Genomic DNA, 14,038 nt, shown 5'->3' on the forward strand with positions numbered 1-14,038 from the left:
ACTGATTCAGTACTGCTAATACCTTATAGCATCAGATTTAATTACAACTGGTTTTTATATTGTTCAATAACAGGTTCACGTGTGCTCATATTTTCTCTCCAGTTTTTCAGCAAGGGAAAGGCCTGAGTCTCGGTTTTCTTGCTACAGACCCATAGTAAGCAAGCTCAGCCTGGCCGGTATCACTGTGGGTCCTGATTCTTGCTCTTGCTACTTTGGTGGCATTATTGCCAAGGCTAAATGAAGCAGTCACAAGATCATCTTCTAGGCATTGTCATCTCACTAGCAAGGAACCCGTGTCTGCTCCTTGTTTAACCATTTGCCATAGAAAGTGACATCCTTTAGTCTGCGTAACCCAGCCCTCCAGAAATGCCCTCTCCCCTTTCCTTTCCACACCTACTCCTTGCTTTACCTAATGTTCTGGAACCCTTCTGTGAGTCCACTGCTGTTCAGACCCACTGTGCACACTCCCAGGTCCTGACCATGTGTGCACATACCTCTGCACATGCATGTGCACCCCTCAGTTCTGCCTCCTAAAATGCACGTGGCTCCTTTTTGCAGAGTCCCCCACCCCACAGCCTAGTGTATGAGATGTGCCCGCTGCTCATCACACACATACTTGGACACCATGATTGTCTGGAACACATTGATAGTTCATTTCACCTTTGTGTTTGCAATTCTACAGAAGTTCCATTTTGACTGTCTTCTGAGTATTTCATGTGCATTCTCCCCTCTGTCTTCTCCTTAGTGCTAGTTATTTTCCATTTCTGCTCCCTCCTAGTAAACTTATTGTCATTTCTTCATTATCTTGCAGACAGCAGTGGTTTGAAAATACAGTTTCCTTTGCCCAGAGCATCTTTTATTCCTGGACATGCCAACGCCCTCTTTTTTCTTACATCTCAACATAACCCCTGTCTTCCCTGCTAATGCTTTCTCTACACTCCCATAGCCACCCCTCAGCTGTCAAGGTGGGGTCGACTCACCTGCACCTCCACAATACCCAGTGCTTAATTCTAGCAAAATATTTTGCACAACATTTGTGATTGTCCATTTGCTCGTTAATCGTCCCAACTGAGCCCTGGGATGTCATCAAGGGTGGCACCAAACATCCAGGTTTCGTACTGAGGAGGCTTGAGGGCAAAGATAGATTCTGGGACCTTCCCTAAGTTACTGAATCTCTCTGAGTCACAGCTCCTTCAACACAGAAATGGGGGGATAACAATACCTTTGTGAAAATGTTATTGCCAAGGCTAAATGAAGCAATACAAATGAAGGATTTAGCTCAGTGAGGAAGTTAATATTATTATACCTTTTTTCTAGCATGTCTAGTGACTGCTAGGGAAGCTTACATGTTGGAGGGGCTTAGTCACACATCTGCAAAGAAGGAGGAGGGGTAGGGAAGGATGGTGCAAACAGAAGCCAGCAGAGAGAGAAGAGAACCAGGCTGTTACCCAGGAGTTCAGGAGATGCAGCCGGAGCCAGAAAGAGGGAAGGCACCTTCACAGCCTCCCAAAGGGCTGCTGCTGTGATTTGCATCTCAGTCACATTTATGACAGCCTCATCATAGATTAAGAGCCCCAGCACTGATATATTAAAGGTTAATGGTGCATCCTGCTTTTGTAGTGATTTGTGGCAGCAAATATTTGCTGGTGTTGTGAGCTGGGAGTCAGCCATGTTCTTGGCATGGTGGTACTGCCGGCTGGCAGAGCTGCCTGCATGAGGCTCCCACAGAGCAGGCAGGGATAACGGAAAGTGGGGAAGCAGACGGTGTCTGAGTTTCATTAGGTCCAGATGGAGGCTGGATCTTGAGGCTTCCAGACCTTGAAGAGGGAGTCTTGGGAGAACCAGTTTGATCCCTGGGGTCCCCGGTCATCTTGCTTCTGGGCTGGCTCTGACCTATGTAGCTCAGGGGTACAGCTGTTTGCTTCAAGCACCTCAAGTCTTTTCTCTGCCTGCCTCTCTGTAGACAGCCCACATCTGTCCTGAAAGGAGTCTGGTCAACCCAAGACGAAGACGTTTCCAAACAGAATATTCAATCTAGATATTTGAAATGCAAGAGAAAGGCTAATTCGTTTACATTTCTTTTATGCATTCAACCCATATTTATTATTGAATGCTGTGTCCCTGGGACTGCTATAGGTAAAGTGGCAAACTAGCATAGTTTAGCCAGAACCTTCCCAGTTTTAGCACGGAAAGTCCTACATCCCAGAAAATCCCTCAGGCCTGGAGCAAACCAAGATACTCGATCACTCTAATTGTAGTCATTGGTGATGTAGCAATAAATAAAACAGCTCCACCCCATCCTAGTGGGAGAACTGATATTCAACAGCCCTATTTAGTCAGGTTTGGTATATTTCTTTATTTTTGTCATATACTTTATGGCAGTAATATTTTATGTAGGTTTGTCAGCAAAGGCCTCACAGAGAAGGTAACATTTGGTCAGATCCAAGAAACTGAAGAAGTGAGTATTGGAAAGAATATACCAGGCCAAGGGTAAAAACAGCCAGAAAAATCCGCAAGGTAGGAAGGCAAGGAGGGCAGTGTGGTGAGAGCAGAGGTAGTGGGTTCAGATCATGTGGGAGTTTTCAGGCCTTATAAGGGTTTTATATTTCCCTCTGAGAGATGAGAAGCCGTTGAAGGGTTTTGAGCAATGATATGACATGATCTGACTTAAATTTGAAAGAATCCCTCTGCTTTCCACTGAGGAAATAGATTATAGAGGTTAAAGGAGAATAAAGAGAGACCATTAAGGAGGGTATTTCAATATCTGGATATGACATAGAGTGATTTGCAGTAAAGTTGATGAGAAATTATCAGATTTCAGATGTATCTTGATGGTAAAAGACATCAGATATACTGAAATTGCAAAGAAAGAGATGAGTCAGTGGGGGATTCCAAGGTTTTTGGCCCCAGCATCTCAAAGAACAGAGCAACCTTTGACCAAGATGGGGTGGACTAGATGCATAATTCAAGAGTTTGGGTTTGAACATGTTTACTCTGGAGATCTACTGGATAACTAAACAGAGGTTTCAGGTGGGCATTTTCCTGGAGTTGATGGGATAGGTCAGAGCAGTATTGTCCATTTCGGATTCATCCTTCTAGAGATGGCATCAACAACCAATTGACTTGAGTTCATGGTGAAAGGGTATACAACCAGAAAAGAGAAGAGTCTGTGAATTGAGCCCAGGGATACCCCAATATTCAAAGTCTGGGAAGAAAAAGAACTAGTCAAGGAGAAAAACTAGAAAACCTAAGAAAGAGTGTTACCTTGGAAACCTAGTGAAGAAAGGTCTCCAAGATGGATGATGTGGTCATGTTTGTCAGATGCTGCTCCTGGGGCTGACATGAGGAGTTGGCCATCGTACTTGGGAGGTCTCATGACTGCCACAAGAGCCACTTCAGTGAAGTGGTGGGATGAAATCTGATTAAGGTAGGTTCATGAGAAATAGGGAGATAGTAAGGGGAGATGATACCATGGATAACTCTCTTAGAGAAGAATTGGGATGGATGAGGATATGATTTCAGAGAAAGATTTTTTTTCTTGTAAAGACAGATGATGTATGTGTTTTCACGCTGATGAAATGATCTATAAAGAGAGGCAGTTTCTTAATGTTGGAGATAGAGGTGACAATTCAAAGAGCAGCATACTCAGGAAAGCAAGAAATTCTTCAATCCAGGAGACAAGCAGAGTGGTGGACATAAATAGGTACAAGGACAGTTCTGCCATTTTAAAAGGAGGGAAGGTAGATGTTTGGTGGTTTTAGACAAGGTGTTTTCTGGAGAAGCAATGCTTTCCCCTGATCACTTCTACATTTTCAGGAAGTAAGAAACAGGGTCATTGTCCAAGAGTCATCTAAGGGAGTGGGAGAACAAATGGACCAGGGAAATTTAGAAGTCTGCCAGGCAACATGAAGGATCCACTTGAGGTTAGTGGTTATGATTCTAAAGCTGGACCAGTCCCCATGATATCCGTGATCTGGGTTGTCCCCCAGCCATACATAGCTATTTGGTTGCAACACAGAGTGGGCAGGCAATTTCTATAAACCAGAGCTGATTCTTTCAGAAAACAGTGACAACAATGGTTGATGACCATACCATACGTGGGTTGATGGGCCTCCAGACGCAGACAAAGAATCCACACCCCAACAGAACTCACTGTTGAGCTGGGGAGACAGACGCTTGTACATGGGGTTACACAATACAAGTGAGCTGAGCCCAGACACGTGGATGAGGCCTGGATCTGTGACTTGTAAAGGCTTTCTATTGGAGATGACAGCTGAGCTGCTTCTTCAAGGGTGTGTAGGTTGTAGTCGCATGAAAAAGGCATGGCATGGCAGGCCAGACTGACCATCAGCCTGATTGAAAGTTTGGAGGCTTGAGAGAGCATGTGGTTCATCAGGCTGGCAGCCCCAGAGGAGGGCAGCATGGGGAGAGCCTGGCCGAGGCGGCAACTGGGGCACAGAACGCTTTGCAGGCTGATGCCTCTTTACCTGATGGCATCAGACATCCCCGGATTTGATTTAGTCATGAGTGTGACATTGACCCCCTGCCACCCACCCGGCCTCTGCTTGCTGACTGGCACCCAGTGGTCCGACCCAAACAAGGGGATGCTCACAGTGCCATCCTTCAAAACCTGTTACCAAACGCTCAGTTCCAGGGTCTAGGCAGAGCTGGGTAAATCAGAAATAAATGGTGCTTGTGCCCTCATTTCAGCAATGATCTTCTGGCTATCCCAGCTGCTTTGGGTCCAGACAGGGGATGCAAAGGTGAGGACAAGCCCAGCCTGCCTTGGTGAGGGCATCTCACCTGGCCCTGGGCTCTTTGGTGGCCTTGTCTCTACAGATGAGCCCATTTGTCTAGCTCTGAGGAATGAAGGTATAACTGCCAAAGCCTTTCAGAGCCTGCTCTTATGGCTGCAGGGTGAGGGCATTTTGTTGGGAAAGGAGAGTGGTCTCCTTCCTCCAAGGGGATCTTGGCTGCACTGGGCGATTGGCCCAGGCAGAGGTGGCAGAAATGCAAGAGAGAAGGGAGCTCAGAGCCCAGCTCTCAGGGTCCCCAACTGGTGCCTTGGTGGCAGAGGAATTTTGAAGTTTATTCAGACGGCCTTTTGCTTTACAGTGTAAGAAGAAATGCTGATTTTACAGACAGACATTGGGGAAAAGTGGAAGTCTCACAACTTTTCACTGTTTATTCCTGTAATTATTGTTCCTATGTATATTTACATTTATGAACGGTTATGTTTAATAAGAATGGAAATATAATATATACCGATGCCTTTGAGGGTTTTCAGTTGTTGCTCTTGGTGGTGGATTTTGGGCATCTTTTACTTTTTTTTTTTTTAACTTTTGATCATTCCGTTCTACATATATAATCAGTAATTCACACTATCATCACATAGTTGCATATTCATCATCATGATCATTTCTTGGAACATTTGCATCTATTCAGAAAAAGAAATAAAAAGAAAACAGAAAAAAATTCATACATACCATACCCCCCATCTTTTACTTTTAGGAATCATCAAATAAATGGGATTTGGAGAGAAAAGGAGGTAGAAGGAAGGTGGGGATGGAGGCAACGAGTGTCAGCTGGATTCCCAGGGCAGGCCTGACCCTGGGTGATGTGTGGGCCACTTGGGTCTCGTCCTGGTGGTTCACCAAGTGTCCTTATAGGGGTTGAATTCTGTCCCTTAAAAAGACGTGTTCAAGTTCTAACCCCCGGATTGCGACTGTTGACCCTATTTGGAAACGGGGTCTTTGGAGATGTGATTATTTAAGATGAGGCCGTCCAGGTGGGCCCTCATCCAGTATGACCAGTGCCCTCATAAGAAGAGGAAATTCGGACACATACAGACAGACACGGAGCGGGTAGAGAGTAGAGTGATGGGGCTACAAGCTGCAGAGCACCAAGGCTTGGTGGCAAACACCAGAAGCTAGGAGGAGGCACGGGATGATTCTCCCCCACAGGTTTCAGAGGGCGCCTGGCCCTGCTGACACCTTGAGTTTGGATTTCTGGCTTCTAGAGAACTATGAGACAAGCCATTTCTGTTATTTTGAGCTACCCAGTTTGTGGGGCTTTGTCATACCAGCCCTGAGAATTCAAGACAGAGGGCACTAACCTGACAGCATGCTTGCAGTGGATTATCATCTGCAATCACGTGGTGACCACTCAGAGTTGTGTCCTCTTTAGGCTGTGACACACCGAGAGCTCTGGGTGATGGTTCAGCATCACCTTTCCTCAAGTTTCCTGCAAGGCCTGGCATCAGCCCTGCTCCTCCACGCACTCCTCTCTTCCCTTACCTCCTCACAGTCCAGAGTCAGAAAAGGTAGGGGGGGAATTATGCCCCAGATGTCAACTGCAGTGTCTAAGCCATCCCCATCCCCTCTGGCCACCTTGTATAATCATTTTTCATATTTCCTGTAACTCTTACTTACCATCACTGAGCGCATTACCTTGGGGGTCAGCAAACTATTACCCCTGAAGGCTAAATCTGTTCCCCTCTTGCTTTTCAACAGTCTACAAGCTGTGATCATGTTTTTTTTTTTCCCCAAACATCTTTAGAATGTAGAAAAAAAAATCAGAACAGAAAACAAAGAAGAATATGCAACCAGTGATCCAAAAGGCATGGCAGAGGTACCGGGTCATATACTAGCTGACCCTTTCCAGAAACTTTGCTGACCACTTGATTATGTAACGTTGTGTGTCTTTGTTGGAGCTGTGGATATGTGTGTTTCCTCCCTGGCCCCATCTTTATGGTGGAAATCTACGAGAGCAGGGTCTTTGTATACGGTATTCATACTGTATCCCTTCATTTTTTGAATGAATGAATGAAGGTCTGAGAATCGCCTTGGAGTGGCCCAGTCTTCACCTGAGGTCCTGTCCACCTTGAAGAACTCTGTTCTGGGGAGAGGGTCAGAGAGACTGGAAAATGTGCCAAAGCCTCCAGGTGGAAGGGCACTGCCTGAGAGGTGGGGAGCACAATGGAGGAGCCTTGGGGAAGAAAGGCAGGGGGCCAGGGATTGGGCTAGAAAGGAAGGTCATAAGGGCCAAAGATTCGGTCAGCAGCCTGTGGAAACCTCACCAGGCCATCCTGCCTGATTAGTGCGGCATTGTTTCTTGTAGAAACAGACCCAAGACACAGGAGAGTGAGACTGCTGGGGTAAAAGTAAAGGCAGCTGTGAGTTGTAGTTACAATAGCTTCAAATTATGGTGATGAGCATCCCATCCTCCCATGTGTTTCGGGCCACTTCAATTTCTTGTGTCCTCCTTAAAGATGAATAATAGGGATTTGGTATTTAGATTTATTGGGCCCAGGATTATGGCATCCCAGTAGGGCTGAAATCTGTGTTACATGTACTGTATATTGATTCTGCTCTTGTTGCAAGTATATTTATCTCCATTGCCAATGTAAATATCTCTGTAGCATGCAAAGATGTATTTACAAATCTTGTAGTATTGATTTTTCTCATGCTAAAAATACATTTATCTCTTTGTTAATGAAAATGTATCTAGGAAATAGTGAGATTGATTTATGGAAAAAGATGAGGGAAGGAAAGGAGATGGAGGTGAGCTTGGTAGCTGAAGGAGACTTTGTGGGACTTTTGTTAATTGGAGGAAACTACTCTCAGAGGCAAGGGGATGCTTACCTTTGCCAAGATGGTCTGATTCGCTCCCAGGGGTCAGCTATGTTCCCGGCCAAGGGAACCCACAGAGATCAGTATTCCAGGGCAGGAGACACAGAGACTCAGCTCCCATGTCCCATACCCAGTTCCAGTAGGACCCAGTTGAGTAAAAGGTATTGGTTGAAAAGTAAGCTTGGAGAGGAGGCAAAGCTTTGTCTTGGAAGGACTCCGATACTAAATGTTACTAAAAAGAGGAAAAGGTGATAAGTAGTGAACCACAGAGAGAGAAGGACAGCTTCAACTCAACAGTGCACACATTTGCACTGCGGTACATAGTTAGCAAGTCCAGACACCAATGGGCGGCTTGAGGTCCACAATTTTGAAGATGCCCTCCCAGGGCAGCTTTGTTTGCCCACATGCTCATTACCTTCCCAAGGTGCTACCACCAGGACCCCAAAAACGATGGCCCATGTTGCCTGCCAGTGGGTTTTGGGGTCTCCATGCTCCTCGTGAGTTCCAGCTTCTCCACGCCAGTACCTGTCTCAAGTGCGTGGCGTTCACCAGGCGGCAGATTGAGCACCGAGAGGCGAGCATCTGCATGTGCCTTGGCAGTGAGATGGAAGCTACCAGCTCCACACCGAGGAGACCTCAGAGGAGCAGATGCAGGGACAGGTTCTTGTTCCATCGAACTCCCCCATCACGCTGCCCATGACTCCTTCCTGCCCCTCCAACCAAAGAGCCAGCATTTCTTAAGTACGACTGTGTACCAGATGTCATCCTAGCTGCTTTATATGTCTGGGACCTTTCGTCTTTAATCCACCCTGTGGGATAGGCAGGAATGTCTCCATTTAACAGTTAAAATTGCTGAGTCTCCAGATAGCAAATGTCTTGACTCGGTCAGTGGTTCTGAAATACAAGCATCAGAATCACCTGGCAGGCTGTGAAGACAGATGTCCGGGCCCCACTGCCAGAGTCTGATTCTCTTAGGGCTGGGTGCGGCCTGAGAATTTGCATTTCACACCAAGTCCCAGGTTCTGCTGGTGCTACAGCTGCAAGGACCATACTTGGAGGTCTGCTGATCTAAGTTAAACAGCTAAGGACTTTCAGAGGCAGGATTCACTCCCAGCTCAGTCTGATTCTAAAATCTTTGCTCTGTTTGACCAGTACACTGAATGGCCCCCTGCTGTGGGACCTACGTGTAACGAGCATCAGTACTTTCGCAAGTCTTAGTTTCTCTCTTGGAACACCCCACCACTGGGTTCGCCACCCTACTACTTCCACCCATCCTTCAAGGCTCTGTATATGGGTTAAGTGTTTCTCCTCTGTGCTTCCGGAGTCCTCCATGCCAATCTTTATTTTGCCCCTCTCGTGCTGTTTTCTCATTGTTGGCTTCATTTTCTAACTGTTCACCCACCCATGCTGAGAACCCCTTTGAGGGTGCTCCATACTTTTCATTGATCCAGGTGCCAACGTGCCTTACCTAGCAAGTCCTCCCTGACCCTCGGTGGCATAGGCAGTTGAATGACTCATCAGTTGCATCGTGCACGTTAAGCTTGTTGTGACCCCACCTGTGATGGGCAGATATTCATCTCGGTGGGTGGGCGAGTCTGAAAACTTTCTGGCTATTATTGCCAAGTCAAGTGCTAAATTAAATATGCTATGAGTGCTGCCTGCTCCTGGGAAAGCTTCCCTAAATTGTTCAGATGGGTGTCCCGTCTGGCCTCAGCATCTGTCTTCCACTGATGGCCAGCGTGGACTTGGCAGCCTGGTTGGCTGGCTGTCCCTGTCCTCCTTTATCCCTCCATGCATGTCTCTCCCAGAACTGTACAGTGTGACACAAGGACAACTGGCCCAGGGAAAAGACTGCTTTCATGTAGGAATAGTTGGGCTTCCCCGCTCAAGTCTCCCTCTGTTGGCCCAGAACTATCACAGCACTGTCTACCATGTATGTGCTGGGTGCATTAGTGAACTCAGAAACCTGTGCTGCAAGAGGGAGCATGCGCGTGAAATGGGAGAAATCCCTTGAATCGACTTGTGGCTATGAGAGAAGGTGGACCGAGGCCCTTAGGCATGAACCATGAGGCTGGCACAAAGGGAGGTGGCGATGGCCTTTTGGGGAGGGAACAGTGGTTTACACTGGCACAGACATGGACGTGAAGCCATAAACAATTCGGGCTGCCTGCTTGTCATCCAGAGATACTTCCTAAAGCCTCTGGTTAGGGGCACAGTCATGAATAAATACCAGAGGAGAGAGGCAATCTCCATTTCAAATGTGGGGATGAGACAGTAGTCCCAAGCTCCCTAGTGGTTACACATTCATTCTGTACTCACAGAAATGGCAGTAATTTAGAGCAGTTCAGTATTTAGACTCAACTATGTAATTCATCCTGATGTTTCCCATTCATCAAAGCCCTGTGTTTGTTTGTATTACCAGGAGAAAAATTAAAAAAAAAAAAAACTTAAAAAAGATCACCCCACCGCCACCCCCACCTCCTTTCATGACAGGCAAATTACGACAGAGTTACAACCCTCGGGGCTCTTCAAGCAAAGGAACATCTTGCTTCAATTAGATATAAATAATGAACAATAATTAGAAAGATTTCTTCATTGAGTTTGCTATTTTATGTTTCCTTTCATCTGTAATGTATTGAAACGGGTCCTGAGCCGTGTCTCTGGCCCATGTAGCAAAAGCCAAATGCGCATGGTGGAACGCGTCTCCAAACAGGAGGAAGCAGCCTTTGCAGGCTCCTCCCCGTGCAGCCAAGGCCCGGGCTGTGCAAGCTGGAGTCTTGTGCTGGACCCAGAGCCCAGATGCAAAGATGGGGCTGCTCTGGCCCCAGTCCTTTAAGTTCTTATGGCCCGGGGGGGAGTAACAGAGGTATAACGATCGCTCAGAATAATCACTGCTACTGCACATGGACTGTGTCCTAGCTGCCGCCGTAATCTCTGAACACACAGCACCACACTTAATCTTCACAGTAACCCTCAGCTACAGGCTCTTCTGCTCCTATTTAAAAAAAAAACTGGGACACCGAGAGGCAGAGAGGGGTGAAGTGACTTGCCCAGGCCCACTGGGTTGCTGACAGTGGATCTGGGAGTCGGTGTAGCTGGTTTGACTCCAGAGCTTGCTTGTTCTCACTGAGAACGCTGCCTTGGGAGGGGCAGAAGCTGCTGTGCGCAGTGCAGAGACCACGCAGCTGGCCCGGGCCAGGGGAGGGGGGGTGTTGGTGGGGGCAGGGAGGGCAACCTACAGGGGGAGGCAGGAGTGGGACCTTCAAGGCCCTTGTAGAAGTGTATCAGATGGCTTGTAGCTTTCTGGGGCTGCTGTAACAAACTGGGTGACTTCAAGCAGCAGAAATGCATGACCTCGCCATTCAGATCCTAGGAACCTGGAATTAAGGTTGTGGGCAGGGCCATACTCCCCTTGCATCTCCAGGCAGGGTCTGTCCCTGCCCCTCTCCCAGCCTCTGGGGGTGGCAGCAGTCCTTAGGCTTCAGTCTCCACCTCGGTCCTCCCGGGGCCTTCCCCTCTCTGTCTGTCCATCTGGGCCAAATGTCCTTTACTTATAAGAATGTCAGTAAGGCTCACCCTACTCTGATATGAACTCATTTGAAACTTGCTTAATTCTGGCTGTAATGACCTGATTTCCAGATCAGATCACCTTTTGAGGTCCCAGAGGTCAGGAATTCAACATAGCTTTTTGAGGGATACAGTCAATCTGTAAGGAGGTGGATAAGTGAGATAAAGGATCCCAGGCAGGGAGAGCATCCTGGCTGGGAACCGTCGGTGGGGTGCGTTTGGGATTTCTTGTTCGGGATTGGCTGCGGTGCTGAGTGTGAGGGTGGGAGCTACACCGTGAAGAGACCAGAAAGTGAAGGTTTGCGTAAAAGAGGCTGAGAACCCTGGGCGCTCAGTGACGGGTGGACTTCATGATTTGTGTTGGTAAGGAGGAGAGACAGAATATTCCAGAAGCCAAGTGAATGAAGACCATCAGGTCAGAGCCTGGCTCGCCACTTTTTTCCCCCCAATTCTCTGTGCACACTGAGCCAGGGATGGCTTCTCCCTGGCCAAGTAAAGAACTTTGTTCCAGTTGTTCTGGCTACTGCCCCCCTAGAGAAGACTCTCCAGCTCTGTTCCCAGCTCACTCATTTGCTCTCAGGCTGCCATGGACCTTCCCTGACATGTTCCCTCTCTCCATTGTGCTCCTGGTGGGAGCCGCCTGCCTCCCCTTCACGCAACAGAGGTCACGAACGGATAGCCCTTCCACGGTGCTTTCTCCGAACTTCACCCTGGTGGTCCACACAGCATCTTTATTTTAAATACTTGCCAACATTTAAAAATTGGGAGATTTCTTTGTTTTCTTAAAAAATTAATTGGAAAGGTACAATGGTAGTCCAGTGGTAGAATTCTTGCCTGCCATATGGGAGACCCGGGTTCAATTCCCAGCCCATGCACCTCCCCAAAAAACAAACAAGTAAACAAATAAAAATTCAACAAATGGTGCTGCTATAGCAGGATACTTGTGGGAGAAGAGTGAAATGAAATGTGACCCATTTACAGCATACAAAAATAAATAGAGACAGAAAGGAAGGAAGAGAGAAAGAAATAGGTGAAGAAAGGGGGAAAGAGAAAAAGAGAGAGGGAAAGAAAGAGAAAGAAAGAGAAAATGAAAGAAAAAGAAAGAAAGAGAGAGAGAATGAAAGAAAAAGAAAGAGAATAAAAGCAAAAGAGAAAGAAAAAGAAAGAGAGAAAGGAAAGAGAGAGAAAGAGAGAGAGAGAAAGAGAGACAGACAGACAGAAAGAAAGAAAGAAAGAAAGAAAGAAAGAAAGAAAAAAAGAAAAAGAAAAAGAAAAAGAAAAAGAAAAAGAAAAAGAAAGAAAGAAATTAATTGGAGGGAAAGGGCATATGAAAGGCAACAGTTGACTGGAACACCAGGTTAGAAGCAAGAGTAGGACGGGACGTGTGTCTTCAGGAATGACAGTCTCTGAGTGCATCTTCCCCACCCACATTGAGAGTCAGTGGCCAGTTAGCATCATCCTGCACCTACTCACCTGTGTTCGTCCCCGCCCAGCTTCTATAGGTATTTACATTGGGGACCCTCATGGTGGCCCCAGCAACTTTACATTGTTTGTCTCTTGCAATTCTGTGTCTCAGGCTTTGACCCTAAGCTCTCCGAGGCCAAGCTCATCCCTGTATCCCTCAAGCTCAGTTCAGGACCAGGCTTTCGGTACTTGGTGCTCTTATAGAATTAATCCTCACGGCTGAAACATAACCAGGATAGAGCGAGGTGTTGGTAAGGCATGTTTGGGGCTGAGGGGCCCGTGCTGCTGGGTTAGGGCTGAAGGTGGTCAGTGGCCCCGGCAGAGCTCACCAAGAAGCCAGTTCCTATCTCTGCTGTGTTCAGTGTGCAGCGTGTACCCATGCCTTGTTGCCTTTCTGCCTTCCAGAACATTCCAGGACCTGTCCAAACAAGTGGAGATGTCCTACGGCACCGTCAGAGATTCTGCTGTGTACGAGTACTTTCGGGCCAAGGGCACCAACCCGCTGGAGCAGGACAGCACGTTCGCCGAGCTCTGGAGGACCATCAGCAAGAACGGAGGGGCCGACAACTGCGTGTCTAGTCCTTCAGAGGGCATCAGAAAGGTAGGTGGGCACCAGCCATGGGGTTGTGTTCGCCGTGGCAGGGCAGTGGAGTGGGCGCCATCATCCCCAAAGTGAGAAACCCTTTGCCTGCAGGGTGATCCATCCTCAGCTGGGTTAAAGAAGGACTCTCAGAGGCATGAGACGTTGCATGGAGATGTAGGCATTTTTTAGGTAGGTGCCCTATTCTGGGCAGCAAGCACAGAGGGCAGCTCAATAGTACCTTCCAAGTTTCCAAAGTGGTGCTAGTCTGTGAGGAGAAGGCAGAGTAAGCCCGAGTTTGGCCCTGAGCTGGTCTTGGGTTCTAGGATGGCTGCAGAGAGGAGCCTTCACATCCAGGGGTCTTGGTTTGGTCATGCTCCTGTCACAACTACAACACACTGGCTTGGGCTTAGCAACAAGAAGTTATTGACTCGTGGTTTTGAGGCTAGAAGTCTAAAACCAAGAGGCTTGCTTCCTCCCCAAAGACTGGAGCATTCTATGCACCCGTTGGAGATCCTGGGCTTTCCCGTCAAATGGTGATGTCCTCCCCTGTCTCTTCTGTGTCCCCACTAGCTTCCAGCTTCTCCCTATGGCCTTCTCTGTATAAGGCCTCCAGTAAATCCAGATTAAGACCCACCTTGCTTCAGCTGGGTGCACCTTAGCTCAATCAGTGCCTTCAAGAGGGCTCATTTACCAGGGGCTCACAGCCACAGGGCCGTGGATGAGATTACGAACGTGACTAAATCAGGGAACCTGCCCACCTACCACAGAACCTGGGAAGGCAGGAGCAGAGGAC

At 47.6% G+C, this 14,038-nt stretch overlaps 1 protein-coding gene across 2 annotated transcripts in view; it reads left to right on the forward strand.

Annotated features, from left to right (window-relative positions):
* GRID1 (glutamate ionotropic receptor delta type subunit 1) overlaps positions 1-14,038 on the forward strand; it is a 729,341-nt gene that overhangs the window by 672,699 nt on the left and 42,604 nt on the right. For both annotated transcript variants that reach the window (XM_077124708.1, XM_077124709.1), the window contains one exon: positions 13,068-13,263. In XM_077124708.1, coding sequence (XP_076980823.1) covers positions 13,068-13,263 — 196 coding nt within the window. The remainder of the gene's footprint in view (positions 1-13,067; positions 13,264-14,038) is intronic.

Source organism: Tamandua tetradactyla, chromosome 13 (genome assembly GCF_023851605.1).
Source record: "Tamandua tetradactyla isolate mTamTet1 chromosome 13, mTamTet1.pri, whole genome shotgun sequence".
NCBI classification, from domain to species: Eukaryota; Metazoa; Chordata; class Mammalia; order Pilosa; family Myrmecophagidae; genus Tamandua; species Tamandua tetradactyla.